Source organism: Sceloporus occidentalis, unplaced genomic scaffold (genome assembly GCF_023333645.1).
Source record: "Sceloporus occidentalis isolate IW3139 unplaced genomic scaffold, rSceOcc1.0.p SCAF_7, whole genome shotgun sequence".
In the NCBI taxonomy this organism is placed as follows: domain Eukaryota; kingdom Metazoa; phylum Chordata; class Lepidosauria; order Squamata; family Phrynosomatidae; genus Sceloporus; species Sceloporus occidentalis.
The window spans coordinates 96909891-96925396 of record NW_028316987.1 but is presented as its reverse complement, the minus strand read 5'-3'; the positions used below and the strand labels follow the sequence as shown (position 1 = coordinate 96925396).

The 15506-nt window shown below is 46.4% G+C and overlaps 1 protein-coding gene across 1 annotated transcript; it reads left to right on the top strand.

The window, feature by feature from the left end:
• Positions 1-1133: 1133 nt before the first annotated feature.
• Positions 1134-13854, top strand: LOC149310195 (cytochrome P450 2C11-like). The gene is made up of 9 exons (XM_089533925.1): positions 1134-1398; positions 4897-5059; positions 7997-8146; positions 8822-8982; positions 9437-9616; positions 9834-9975; positions 10514-10701; positions 11410-11551; positions 12979-13854. Exons 1-9 carry the CDS (start codon positions 1225-1227, stop codon positions 13158-13160), a joined length of 1482 nt encoding a protein of 493 aa, XP_089390051.1. The 5' UTR covers positions 1134-1224; the 3' UTR covers positions 13161-13854.
• Positions 13855-15506: the final 1652 nt, after the last annotated feature.

The window sequence follows — 15506 nt, the reverse complement described above, 5'->3', positions numbered from 1 at the left end:
TACATTAAGTGGTATGTATGGGGATTATGGTTTATGAGTAACATTAGTACAAAAAACATTACTAAGGATTCTATCTGGTGTGAAATGAGAAGAGGAGGAGGTCAATGGGGGTGACAGCATGAGTGACCATACCAGGTGACCCCAACCCTAGGGACACCACTGTAAGATTCTATGTTTAATTCTTTACAAATATTTGTTGTTGTTGTTGTTTTGCACCTTCAAGTCATTTCCAACTTATGGAGAACCTATCATAGGGTTTTCTTAGCAAGATTTGTTCAGGGGAAAATTGCCATTGCCATCTTCTGAGGCTGAGAGAGTGTGACTTATTGCCCAAGGTCACCCAGTGGGTTTCCATGGCTGAGTTGGGTTTCGAACCCTAGCCTCCAGAGTCCTAGTCCAACGTTAAAATCACTACACCACGCTTGCTCTAGACTTTGCAGATGTCCTTTATAGCCTATATGTCTGCCTCTCAGTAAGGTTCTGCAAGAGGAAGTTAGTGTTTTAATAGGATATAAGATGTTTGGTTGTTTACATGTAATGAAGGTTTTAGGATAAGAAGACGCCTAGACTGAGAGGTCTATGTTCCTCCCAAGGCAGAGGGGTTTAATTACACAATAAACAGAAATATATTCATTTTATGGAGCCACATGCTTGTTAGGACAAACATTCTGAAATGCAAATGTTTGAACTTAAGGGGAATGTTGGTTTTGCACCAGCCTGCCGGGACAGTGCCATCATCCACAGATTTGGGAGCCCAGGTGGCCAAGATGGTAAGGACTCTAGGCAATGGCTAACAGATGCAAGCTCATCGGCAAACACCAACAGCCCTGCAAATCCCCCGCAAAGAAAAAGAGGGAACAGGGTGGAAACACTCCCTGGTTTCTGCAGTGAGGCCGATTGTGCAATTTTGCTCCTGTCAAACTCTGCAAAGCAGAGCAAGACAGAACTGTTCTGTGGGAAGAGAAAACTCCCTTCCTGAGTAAACAAGGGTGGGCAGGAATCCAGGGCAGAGATGGTGCAAAACACAAACTGGGCTCAGCTCCAAGGTGAGAGAACGGTCATTGCAATGCTGATGGCTGAACTAATCTCAAGCCATTGTGGGGTTGATTAGGGAACTAGGACAAACTGTTCTGATCTTGCTGCTCACTCTTGACTTGACTGTCGAGAGACACTCTGCACAAGGCAGCCCTTCCTCTGCCGAGGAAAGGGAAAGGCTGGGCTGCAATGGATCTCCTGGGGACCACCACCATCTTCTTGGTGGTCTCCCTGGTCCTCCTTTTGGCCTGGAGGAAAGTGGAGGGCAAGAGGAAAAACTTGCCCCCGGGTCCGATGCCTCTTCCGTTCATTGGGAACCTCCTTCAGCTGAAGACCAAAAACATAGCAGAACAGATGAAGAAGGTAAGGAGGAGGTTTCAGCAAGAGGCTTCTCAGCCTTACCATCTCAAGTTGAAAAACACAGTCTTATGTAGTTGGGAATGTCAGGAAGAGGAACTGGGGAAAGGTCTGGAAACCACCACCAAGCCCTATGAGGAAAGACTTAGGGAGCTGGGTAGGTTTAGCCTGGAGAAGAGAAGGTTAAAGAGTGACATGAGAGCCATGTTTAAATGTTAGAAGGGAGGTCATGATGAGGAGGGAGCAAGCTTGTTTTCTGCTGCTCCAGAGAATAGGACCCAATGGAGCAATGGGTGCAAGCTCCAGGAAAAGAGATTCCACCTCAACATTAGGAAGAACTTCTAGATCTGGAAACCAAACCCTATGAGAAGCAACTTAGGGAGCTGGATATGTTTAGCCTGGAGAATAGACAGTTACATGATAGCCCTGTTTGAGTATTTGAAGGGGAGTCGCATTGAGGATGAAGCAAGCTTGTTTTCTGCTGCTCCAGAGAATAGGACAGAATGGAGCAATGGATCCAAGCTACAGGAAAAGAGATTCCACCTAAACATTAGGAGGAACTTCTTGATGGTTAATGCTGTTCAATAGTGGAAGATGCTCCTTTGGAGAGCAGAAAGGCTGTTTTTAAGCAGAGGCTGGATGGCCATCTTCAGGGGCGCTTTGTGTCTTCCTGAATGGCAGAACAGGGTTGGGCTGGATGACGCTTGGCGTTTCTTCCAATTGTAGGATTCTAGGATTCTGTGAAGTGTGATGGAGTCTCCTTCCCTGGAGGTTTTTAAACAGGGGCTGGATGGCCATCTGTTGCAGGGAGAGCTTGGAAGGTTGTCTTTCTCCGTGGCAGAATTGGGTTTGAACTAGCTCTTGGGGGTCTCTTCCAACACTAAGATTCAATTCTCTACTTCTATGAACTCACTAGTTGAAATGCTTGAAATTGTTTCAAACATTAAAGATTTTTCTGTTCCAAAGAGGCAGCTTCATTTAATTTATCTTTGAAAATTAACCAATTGACTTCAGTTGGAATTCCAAAACTAACTTTGTTCCATAATAAGTGAACAAGTAAGCAAAAGGGGAAGAGATGCTAGAGAGACAAGAAGTGCAAGCCGCCATGGTCCCGCCAGGGGATTCTGGGAGATGTAGTCCAAGGGAGATTTCAGCAAGCGGTTTCTCAGCCTCACCATCAGAGCTTGCAAAATGTAGACATATGCAGTTGACACCTGTCAAATTGTCCCAAAAGGTGGATATTCTTCTGTTCAAAATGCACAGCTTCATTTCGTTGTTCTTTTTAATTAACCAATTAATGTCAGATGGAATTTCAAAACTAACTTTGTTTCTTGTTCCATAATGAATGAATGAGTAAGGGGCCATTCACACTATGAAATAATCCAGTGTGGAAACCGGCTTATTTCAGGGCCGTTCAGGGCCCTGAATGCACCCAGCATAGTGTGCGGGGCGTGCGGTGAAAAAGAAACCTTCCTCAGTCCATTCGGCACCAGGTAACTTAACCGCATCTTTTTTGGAGGCTGTGAAGTTATTTCAAAAGGCAGAGATTCTTCTGTTCAAAAGGGGCAGCTTCACTTCGTTGTTCTTTTTAATTAACCAATTGATGTCAGATGGAATTTCAAAATTACTTTGTTCCACAATGAATGGATGAGTCAGAAAGAGGGGAAGGCAAGCTAAAGAGACAACAATTGCAAGCCACCATGGTCCCTGGCCCGGGGGATTCTGGGAAATGTAGTCCAAAGCAGTCATTTTCTTCTGAAGGAGAGAACAGAAGAGGGCCATAAACAGGAGCTAGAACCTTCCCAATGCCGCAACCTTTTAATACAGTTCCTCATGTTGTGGTGACCCCCAACCATAAAATTATTTTCGTTGCTACTTCATAAATAAATAGGTGACCCCTATAAAAGGGTCATTTGACCCCCAAAGGGGTCGTGACCCACAGGTTGAGAACCACTGGGCCAGAGGCTTCTTCAGGAGAATGGGGGGGAATAGAGGAATACTTTCCACCGTGGAAATGCCAAATGGATGACTTGAAGGACTGGAGCTGAGCCAGCTCAGGAGAGAGCCCCAGGGGCCATTCTGGGGCATGAAGCAGAGATGGGGATCCGGTGGCCCATCAGCCACATGTGGCCACAGAGAGGCAGGGGTCCCACTCCTTACCGTGACTTGCGGTTGTTGTTGTGTGCTTCAAGTCATTTCTGTCCGAGGGTACTGACTCCAAAAGGTCCCATGAGGCTGACCTCAGCTGGGTGTAGTGCGGCCATGTCCCATCGCTTTGGGGATTGTGGCGGACTGCAGGGCAGAGTCCATCTGCGGTCATGTGGAATACCACACACACACCAAAATTCAAAAAAATGCACTTTGGCTAACTGGGCGGTGGCAGTGCCCGCATGGTGCCCAGGACAGCTGGCAGGTTGCAGGAGGTCAAGAGAGAGTTCTGGGCAGGAAAAGAAGCCAAGGGCAGGCCAGCCCCATTGGTCCTAATCTGAGTAAGAAGAAGGGCCTTCCCTGCAGTCCATCTGCCTTGGTCCAGGCCTCCAAGGGAAAAAGGATCTGTTGGATTTTCCCCCTTCCGCATTGCCATTCCCTTCTCCTTTTGTGTCTTGTCTCTTTAGATTGTAAGCCTGACGGCAGGGAAATGTCTAATTAACAATTTGTACACCGCTCTGATAGTCTTTTGGCTGAAGAGCGGGGTATAAATAAATAAATAAATCTAGGGGCAAAGCTCAAAGGGGAGAAACAGGAATGGACTCAATCCGGGGAGGGGAATGATATTGAGAATAAGAGAAAACATATCCAGAGGTAGTTGTTTTGGCCGTACAGCAAAGTACAATAACCCCCCACATCCGCAAAACAGCAATACCTTTACTGGACCAACCAAAATGCACAAACTGTGTGATGCAACTTCTGCAAGCTCGGCTGGCTTCTTCATCAGGCAAAGGGGTTAAAATCATACTCAAGCTGCTTGTCTCTTGTCCATCCACATATTTCATTCCAGAAAACATATCCAGGTGTAGCCGTGTTGGCCATACACAAAACAGTGACACCTTTATTGGGCTAACCAAAATAAGCAAATTACACAATGCAAGGTTTCAAAGCTCCGCTGGCTTCTTCATCAGGCAAGGATGTTAAAAAGTATACTGGAGAAAGAGGGGGGAAATGACAGTCTTGGAGTCACAGGCCAACATTTTGTCAAGATGTTGTTGTAGTTGTTCTCAGCTATGCTGGGTACAGAGGGTTATCCAAGTAGCCAGAGGCTATTCCTCTTCTTTGGCCATGCAGGGGACTAAGGAGTTTATCACACTGGGGCTAATTTCAGCATTAAAGAGCAATTAAAGCACATTTAAAGCATCCCACAAACAAAGCAAAAATGGTGAGTAATTGCGCAAATGATTATCACACATAATTGGTCCCCATTTTGCTTCCTTCTCCTCTTCCAAAAGACCCCGTTTGAAGAGTCCTCCACCTTTTCCTCACTCTCTCCTCTCTCTTCTACTTTTCAAGCTGAGCGAAAAATACGGGCCGGTCTTCACCGTGTATTTCGGCTCCGAGCGGGCAGTGGTCATCTATGGCTATGATGTGGTCAAGAAGGTCCTTGTGGACAACGGAGACGATTTCCTCAACCGAGGCAGCTTTCCATCAGCAGAGAAGACCAACAAAGGACTTGGTATTCTCCTTTTAAAAAGGAAGAGGCCATTAACTGGCAGAAGGGCCAGTCCAGGGTGACCAGCCGTCCTCTTTTCCCAGGACATGCCCTACATTTCAACCTTCTGTCCAGGAGGAGTTTCAAAATGCCCTCCATTTTGAGCACGACTAAGAAGCATGCACTTATATTTATATGAGTGTTTTTAGCTTTTGTTTGGGAATGCTGTCCTTTGCAGTTATGACGTCTGGTCTCCCTGGGCCAACCCAATGCAGCCAATGGGGTCTGGGAGATCCATGGGTGGTTGCACATGTTGCCATCACCCACTTTGGAACATACGGATGAAATATGGTGGCATATGAATGAAACTACATGTGAAAGGGATCTAGGAGTCCAAGTAGACCACAAGTTGAACATGAGTGAACAGTGTGATGCGGCAGCTAAAAAGGCCAATGCTATTTTAGGCTGCATCAATAGAAGTATAGTGTCTAGATCAAGAGAAGTAATAGTGCCACTGTATTCTGCTCTGGTCAGGCCCCACCTAGAATATTGTGTCCAGTTCTGGGCGCCACAATTCAGAAAGGACATTGAGAAACTGGAGCGTGTCCAAAGGAGGGCGACAAAAATGGTGAAGGGTCTGGAGACCATGCCCTATGAGGAACAACTTAGGGAGCTGGGGATGTTTAGCCTGGAGAAAAGAAGGTTAAGAGGTGATATGATAGCCCTGTTTAAATATTTGAAAGGATGTCATATTGAAGAGGGAGCAAGCTTGTTCTCTGCTGCTCCAGAGAACAGGACCCGGAACAATGGATGCAAGCTACAGGAAAAGAGATTCCACCTCAACATTAGGAGGAACTTCCTGACAGTAAGGGCTGTTCGACAGTGGAATGCACTCCCTCGGAGGGTGATAGAGTCTCCTTCCTTGGAGGTCTTTAAACAAAGGCTGGATGGCCATCTGTCAGGGATGCTTTGAATTGGATTTCCTGCATGGCAGAATGGGGTTGGACTGGATGGCCCTAGTGGTCTCTTCCAACTCTACGATTCTATGATTCTATGATATTTCAAACAAAGTGTTTGGGGACCCACAGATTATTTCAGAATGAACCACCAGCAGTTTATGCTGCCATTTTGCATCTGCGTATCACTGGGAATGAAGGCAGCAAGGATGACTAAGGGGAGGCCAAGAGCAGGGAGACATAGAGCAGCCTGTGGACCACTTTTCTGGCCCCAAAGGACACACTCCTTCCCCCAAAATCCCTACTGTTCCAAATTTGCCCCTTTCAGAGCAATATTAGCCAATGTTCACCCCCAGAAACCACACAGAAAGTCATGTGAAAAAAATGCAGAAATACTCCCCTATTATGGGATTTTCTTAGCAAGATTTGTTCAGAGGTTTGTCACTGCCTTCCTCTGGGGCTGAGAAAGTGGGACTTGACCAAGTGGGTTTCCATGGCTGAGCAGGGATTCGAACCCTGGTCTCCAGAGTCTTACTCAGTGCTCAAACCACTACACAACACTGGTTCTCCAGAACCTCATGCTATCCCCAAATATGACGTCACGTCCTGATACCATTTTGAGGGGGAGCAGAAGGATAGAGGGGCACGTGGGCTTGCTGTGGGGGTACATGGCCTTTGTGGGGTCTGTGGGGAGGAGAATAGGCCCTTGGCACCCATTGAGTTGAGCATGTGTGAGCAATCTATAGCTCCCAAGACACTGTAGACCTTCAGCCCCTTTCAGCTCCAGCCAACAAGGCCAATGGTCCAGGATCATGAGAGTTGCAGTTCAGCAACATCTGGAGGATTAGAGAGTTCCCTCCCCTGCTCTTGGGCTCTGGGTTCAAATCTGTACTGAATTCTTTGAAGTTCAGTAAGTGGTACAAGCAGGAAATCTCTCTCAGGAAGCCTTCTTCATGCAAGGCATGTGCTCTCCCATTGAGCCATTCCCGCTACACTTCCCTGTATCATGGCTGTCATTCCTGATGCTAGGCTTCATGTGCCAAGAAGGAACTCCAGGCAAAATCCCGCTTCTTCACACCATTATGGCCCAGATTCGGAATGGCTGAGGAGGGCTCTTGTCCTTTCTCCAGGGGAACTCATCTTGCGCAGGTGGATCTGGCTCACTTCTAGCTTCAGGAGATTATCAGGCGTGGGAAAGAACGTCCCATACTTATGGCACGATCACGAGAAGATTTTCATACAACGTCATCTTATCCTGTCAGTCCCCAGTCATTAAACTGCGATGGACCATGAATGTGCAAAAGACTTTCAAATTATGTCACGCTGATCCTTTCATTGTCCTGTCAGTGAGGTGGAATTGTCCCATCCTTGCCCTTCATTTTTTATTCACGGAAGAATGTGTTAATGCAATTTCACTTCGATGACAGTTTAATGTCAGGATCAGCACAAATGTATGAATGTCTTTCATGCGATCTCTGTCCCGGATGGGATAAGGACGGGTTTTGCTTTTGTCCCCCATCTCATAATCTCCTGCATGAGATGGGGCTAGTCGACACATACATGTATTGTGCGAATTTCAGCGGATTTTTGCACATCGGTATCAATGCTTAATTGTCAGCATGTGCAAACCATGGGGGGGTTGCCCATGTTGCCATCACCCACCTTTGAACTTATGGCTTCCAGCACAAATTTGTATGTATTCACCCTCCTTCTGCCAAAAATGCACAACTGTGCAAATCCATGCAAAGGGAATGGAAAGCCATATGTTCAGTAATGCGCATCCTTGCAGATGCACCAGTAAAAACTGCAAATACTTTTTCAGTTCAGTTTTATGGAGGGTTTTTTTTGGGGGGGGGGGGTGAGGGGAAACGCAAAAAGCCCAAACTCCTCTGAATTGTGTGTATTGGGATTGTATTCTAATTGAATAGAATGAAAAGGGGTTCTAATCATATTGACAAAACTATGGGCCAATGCTCATTCCTCTTCTCTGGCTGCCATCTGTCAGGTGTCATCATGTCCAATGGCGAGCGCTGGGTCCAGATCCGGCGCTTCTCCCTCATGACCATGAGGAACTTTGGGATGGGAAAGAAAAGCATTGAGGAACGGATTCAAGAAGAGGCAGAGTACTTGGTGAAGGAGCTCAGGGACAGAAAAGGTACTTTGCTTTGTTAAATGCATTTATTTGAGAGGTAGAAAGGACTCAAATTGGTGTCTTTACTGATATCTTTCCTTTGCTGAGGTTGTGAGGAGTAGCATTTACTCTCCATTCATAGCTAGAAAACAGTATTTGATATTTATTCTAACAAACTCCAATGGTCTGAGTGTTGGGGTTTTCCTCTACTCCTTCTCTGGTACCCCTTTAATGGACATTTCCATCCTATGGGATCCTGGGATTTGTACTTTGGAGAGGCACTTATATTTGCCAGGAGAATACAATGCTGTAGTTGAAGGGAATGGACTACACCATTCTGAGAGCCTCAACAGACTACGAATCCCAGGATTCCATAGGATAGAGGCATGGCTGTTAAAAATGGCATTGAACTGATATAACTGTACACTCTGGAAACAGATGCCCTAACCATTAAAAACAGCTTCTTAAGCCGTTCCTCACCTGGCTTGGCTTCCAGCCCCTCGGTGGTCTTGGTTGCCCTTCAGAACCATGGCTGGCTCTTTTCAAGTCTGGAATGGACCCCAGAGTGGGTTCACTGTTTTCCTGACATAAAAGCCACCATCAGCCACTGGAATACCTGGGTGGCCTGGCTTTAGGCCCTGTATTTGTGACACTGGCTTGACCCATGGCCACCACTAATGCGGCTTCCCTCCCTGCCAGGTCTGCCCTTCACCCCAGCCACCCTTTTCAGCAGTGCTACGGGGAACGTCATCAGCCACATCCTCTTTGGAGAGCGGTTTGACTACCAGGGCAAGGACTTTGTCCGCATCCTCCGCCTGCTGAGAGATGGCTTCCGACATGAGAGCTCCATTGCTGGGCAGGTAAGGAAGAGGAGGAGGAGGAAAAGGATGACCCTAGGAAGGAGGCATCATGGATAACTTCTGGATGGAGAGCTCCATTGCCAGAAGGTGAGGAGGAGGAGGAGGATGGGAGAGAGAGACCAGAAGAAGGAAAAACAGCTGTGAACTGAGAGATATGGGCTGGAGATTAGATAAGACAACAACATCCACAATCCCCCAGCCAAGCTAGCCAGGGTGGTTAGAGGACTTTGGAGTTTGTGATCCAACTATATAACATTCCCAAATGGAAAAAAGGTATAAGACTAGTAAGGATGGCACAGGGATTCATCAGTTCTTCCAACTGGGCCCCAGGGAAAAGTAAAGATCCCTATAGATGGCTATGCAACATGGGTTGAATTCAGATTCCAAGAGTTTCCCATCCTGTCTTGTGCAAAGATGGGCTCATTCTCTCTCGTTCTCTCTCTTTCCCCTTCAGCTCTACAACATCATCCCAGGGATCATGGACTATTTGCCTGGCGCTCACCAAAGGCTTTTTGAAGATACGTTGGCAGTCAAGGAGTTCATAGCCCAGCAGATCAAGGATCACGAGAAAACCTTTGACCCCTCCAATACTCCCCGGGACTTCATAGATGCCTTCCTCCTCAAAATGGAGCAGGTGGGACATGGGCAGGAGGCCACAGAATAAGATCCCCTCCCTTTTGGGGTCCATCTGGAATTTTGACAAAGAATATCATGGGCTGTTTCACAAAATGGCTGCCAAATAAGGGTTTGGTTGGTCTCAAAATGGCTGCCAGAGGAGATGCCACAGTCACCAAATGGCTGCCCTGGTGGGAAAGTACCTTCTCTTTCATCCTTCTTCTCTCTCTTTGCAGGAGAAGACCAACCCCATGACCGAATTTACTAAGGACAATCTGATGATGACGGTCCTCGATTTATACTTCGCCGGAACAGAAACCTCCAGTACCACCCTGAGATACATCTGCATGCTTCTGCTTGAACACCCAGCAGTGGAAGGTTTGCCAGCCCTTGAGCCGGTTGTGTTTCATTGCACACGAGCAGACAAGCTAGGAGAGGATGCGGCCATTTGATTTTGTTTGAGCGAACTGGGAAGGCCTTCCCCCTCCACTCCTCATACTGATGCTCCCCAGGGATTCCTTAATCAATACTGTCTTCCTGCATGGCAGGAAGCTGGACTGGGTGGCCCTTGTGGCCTCTTCCAGCTCTATGAGTCTATGGTTCTTTGGATTAAATGCAAAGTACTTTTGCACTTTTGAATCCATTTGCAGCAACTGAAGTAAGCTGGGGACAAAGTGGGAAAGTAGGAGGAGAGGAGAGGAGAGGAGAGAAAGTGGGACATCTTTAAAGTCTGGAGAAATGGTGGGTGTATTATGTTTAAAATAGAAAGGAGGAAAGAGGGAAGGAATAAAGGAAGGAAGGAAGGAAGGAAGGAAGGAAGGAAGGAAGGAAGGAGGGGGAGAATCTGCCAAAACTGGTCTTCTTTTCCTCCATCTGTTGAATGCACTTCACATCTTGCCTTTGCCTCTGCTTCCAGCAAAGATCCACGAGGAAATCGACCGAGTGATCGGCCGGGAACGTCCCCCCGCCATGAAGGACCGTCCCGGGATGCCCTACACAGAAGCCGTCATCCACGAAGCCCAGAGGTTTCTCGATCTCGTCCCCATGGGGATCTTCCGAATGGCAAAGAGGGACGTGCAACTGGAAGGCTTTACCATCCCAAAGGTACCTAGGATTTGGGGTGATCAGGTGGTGGTTTTTGCAAAAGGCCCAAGAGAAGCCTTGTGATGATCAACAGACAGCCAAAACTTTATCCTCATGATGCATCACATTAGTCTAGGTCCTCTAATGCAATCCTCTTGCACTGGAGGACCTACAAATGCCTAGAGTAGTGTTTTCTCTAGGAATCTCTAGGTCCTCCCTCTTGACTCTATGGTCAACTTCTAGCAGAATCAGGCAGGAGGTGCCAGAGATTCATAGAGAGGACATATTACTCAAATCCATGAATAAGCAAATCAGCAAAAGGCAAAACCAAAAATGTGTGGAGGGCTGACTATATTTGTTCATGTGGTCAAACCACATAATATTTTATATGTAAAAAAAAAAGTTTGCAGGCAGCTTTCCAAATTACTTTTAGAAAAAATGGCTGTCAACTGGAACAAACTGGTAATCTGAACTAGAGTGAATCCATTGAAGCAATGGGATTTATGTATGTATTGACTCACCACAATGGACTCGGTACTTCTATAATAGTTGGGACTCACCCAAAGGGCTTCAGCCATGACTTTGCTAAATAACTTTGGAGGGACCCCATATTTTGATTTGATGCAACTAGTCTTTGAGGCCTTCCTCCAAAATTTGGAGAAGACAGTGATAATCTGCCTTAGTAGCCACTTTTGCAGACTCTCGCTGTTCTGTATTCCCTTCTGGCAGGGGGCTACCATTGTGGTGATGTTGTCCTCTGCCCTGCATGAAGGAAAGCAATTTAAAAATCCACTTCGTTTTGACCCCGAACATTTCCTGGATGAAAAGGGAGATTTCAAGAAGAACGGAGCCGACATGCCTTTCTCCGCAGGTATGAAGAAGAATGGCTGGATTTGGGAAAGTGGGGAGTATATACCTATACACAAATATTTGAAGAGCAGACAAAAAATGTTGGGAACCCTCTATGCAGACAATTCTCCATGACAAGAATCTTTGCAGTTTGGGAATTATTCTATGGGGAAAGAGAACCCATAGGATCATGTGAACTGAAAACAGTGATTTTCTGCACAGAAACTCCACATTTTCTGTGCAGGAAGGACATTTCCCATCCAGAATAAATGAAAATTAGCATTCCTGCACAGAAAATGTGGCCTGTGGTCCTGAGTTGTTAATGCAACCATGGTGATGGAGCTCTGTCGTGATAGTTATATCTTGACAATGCCACATGTGTTTCCCTCTTGCCCAACATAATACCCAGCCTTGGCATCCCAAGTAAAGTATTTCTGAGATACTGGCAACCAGGGCACTGGGTGATTACAATTGCACTGCTCTTCCTGGAAGCAGAGGGATATTGAGAAGATGGAGAGCATCCAGAGGAGAATGGCCAAAATGGTGAAAGGTCTGGAAACCACCAAGCTCTATGGGGAGTTTAGGTTTACAGAGCTGGGTATCTTTAGTCTGGAGAAGAGAAGGTTAAGAAGGGACATGGTAGCCTTGTTTAAGTATTTGAAGGGAGGTCACATTGAGGATGGAGCAAGCTTGTTTTCTGTTGCTTCAGAGAATAGGACCCAGAACAATGGATGCAAGCTCCAGGAAAAGAGATTCCATATCAACAACAGGAAAAACTTCCTGACAGTAAGGGCTCCGTCAATGGAGTGATGGAGTCTCCTTCTCTGGAGGTTTTTAAGCATAGGTTGGATGGCCATCTGTCAGGGATGCTTTGATTTAGAGTTCCTGCATGGCAGAATGGGGTTGGACTGGATGGCCCTTGTGGTCTCTTCTAGCTCTATGATTCTAAAGGGGCCCTTCCATCTCTACATCTGTATGAAACAAAGTACCCTAAATCAAAGGCCATCAAACTAGATTTGGCATGGAGGCCTCTGTGGAATAAACAGAGCTTGGGTAAAGTCACTTTTTTACTGCAGCTCCCCTAATCCGCCAGCCTTTGTGGCCAGCAGCTGGAGGATTCTGCAAGCTGTAGTTTAAGGATGCATCTGCTCTACAGAAATAATGCACTTTGACACCACTTTAAGTGCTGCACCTCCATCCTATGGAATTCTAGGAGCTGTCGTTTTACAAGGTCTATAGTTTTCTCTGCCAGAGAGTACACTGGTGCCTCACATAACTACAAATCCTAGGATTCTGTAGACTGGAGCCATGGCAGTTAAAGCGCTGTCAAACTGCATTACTCCTGCAGTGCAGATGCACCCCCAAAGTGTAACCTTCCTATGATATGGGTAGATATGCCTCTTCCTTACGATGCATCTTAACAGCACCTTTTGCTTCCCTCTCCTCCAGGAAAGAGGAACTGCCTTGGCGAAGGACTGGCCCGGATGGAGCTCTTCCTATACCTCACCACCATCCTGCAGAGCTTCCAGGTCAAGTACCCCCCGGGAGTCACCAAAATCGACCTCACGCCGGATGTCAGCGGCTTCACAAACATCCCACGCCAAATCCCCTTCTGCTTCTCCCCGCGCTAAGAGGCCCACTCTTTGCTCTGAGAAAAATCTCATGGAGTGCTCTCCTTATTGTATATCCTTCCCTTTTAATTGTAAGCTTTATGTAACATGGTTACAATTCCTTGTCTCACCTCCTCTTGAGGTGAACATGGCCAACTCTTGCTCTCTGATCACAGCCACCTTGCCTTCTCCTTGTGGCTAGAAGGTCAAACGCAGGCCCTGATTCTGCCAGCCCAAGACCAGGGCTAGTGGCCGCTGGTGGTGGCTCCTGTGTGAGTGGCTCAGTGAATCCGCTCTAGGCTCTAAAGTAGCCTTCCAATGAGCTGAACCCTATTCCTAACTAGGTCCAGCACCTTGGATAGGTCCTTTGGGTTGGAAATTAAAGTTCCCAGCCCTTGTTTGTTGCTTTAAGTCTTTCCCAACCTATAGTGACCCTAAGGCAACCTGATCATGGGACATTCTTGTCAAGTTTCTTCAGATGGAGCTTGCCTTTGATATCCTCTGAGACTGAGAGAATGTGACTTACCCAAGGTCACCCAATGGATTTACATGGCTGAGCCAGGGTTCAAAACATTGTCAAAATGTGGTTTTGTTTTTCTGCTGTATCATTTTTTATCACCTTTGCCTGATGAAGAAGCCTGTGGAGCTTCAAAAGCTTTAACATGTATAATGTGCATTTTGGTCAGCCCAATAAAAGGTATCGCTGTTTGGTGGATTTTGGAGCATGCTGTACTGTGCTATATGGCCGACATGGCTACCCATGGATACACTTCCTGGTCTGCGGAGTCATAGTCCAATGCTCAAACCATAACACCAGACTCAGCTTGTGTGGGATGCAAAACATTAAAATGTCAAAAATATCAGAGCTAAAACTACTAGGAATCGGCTGTCTTTAGCAGAGTAGCAGAAAAAGTGTGCCCCAATCTCAGCTTGCTTGCAGTGAGAACAGAAACTGACTCAACATAAACAAGACAGGTTGTTTCAGGTTGCAAACTTTGACAAGTTTACTTATGGCTCTGCCTTTACATTCACACAGGGGAGTTAACCAGCTAGAGAATAGATTAGGTAGAAGAAAGAGCTTTAATTCGCTGACTTAGTGATCAGAAAAGATAGAGGTATAGGCGAAGTATAGTAATACCTTGGAGCAAACATTGATCAGAATGGAGACAGCAGTCCAGAAGACAGGAGAAGACTAGGAACGGGGAGGGCAGCCATGGAAGAACCAGAAAGAGATCCTGAAGAGTACTGAGAACTAAAGTGAGGATCATCCAAGCCATTGTATTCCCCATCGCCATGTGCGCATGCGAGAGACAGACAGTGAAGAAAGTGGACAGAAGGGAAGTCAACTCATTTGAGATCTGGTTCTGGAGAAGAATGCTGAGGATGTATTCATCATATTTATCAATGACTTGGATAAAGGGATAGAGGGCCTGCCTATCAAATTTGCTAATGCGCCAGAGGACAGGGTCAGAATTCAAAGTGACCTTAATAGATTAGAAAACTGGGCCAAAGCTAACAAAATGAATTTCAACACTGAAAAATGTAAGGTACTGCACTTAGGGCAGAAAAATGAAATGCACAGATATAGGATGGGGGACACCTGGCTGAATGAAACTACATGCGGACCTCAAAGGCCAGTAAGAGCAAGTGGGAAGGCTTAGATGAGGGGAAACAGGAGGATTTCACAGGCGTTGGCCCTTCTGCATTTTGAAAAGATCAGCACCAAGCATGTTTACAAGGAGAGCTCCATGGTGGCATGAGAGGCTGCCCTGTGACCAGATGCCCTAACTACAAAGGAAGACAAAGCACCGCAAAAGGCGGCACATTCTGGGGAAATTTAGGACAGGACCAAAGAAAAGCTAAAAACACTAGAGGGGCATTCTCACTGGCTTAAACTCCGGGTTACAAATCGAATTCAAGGTATAGCGTTCCTATTTGAACCCGAATTAACTCTAGAACAGTTCTAGATTAACCCGCAATCGTTCCCACTAAGATCTGAATCTTAACCCAGGTTTTTATTTAATCCGTGTTAAGGGCTTATATACCGGGTTAAAAAAAACAGAAGGGTCGAACCTACAATTTTCCCTTGATTTGGGACAGGAATCGGAGTATTTAAATAGGAACAATCAGCCTCTGAAATCAGGTTAGCTGGATGGGAGGAGCAGAGCGCGATGGGCTGGCTCAGGGGAGTCGCCCTTTCTGTCCCCATCCGTCACCGCCGTCGACATCTTTGCTTCCCTCACCCCTTTGTCCACGGCAGTCTTTCAATAAGAGATAAGGATTATCAATTTTTTATTTTTTTTAATGGTTTACAGGCGCTTAATCTCTTCAGCACTTTAAGCGCCTGAAGTCCCGGCCGCTCAAGCG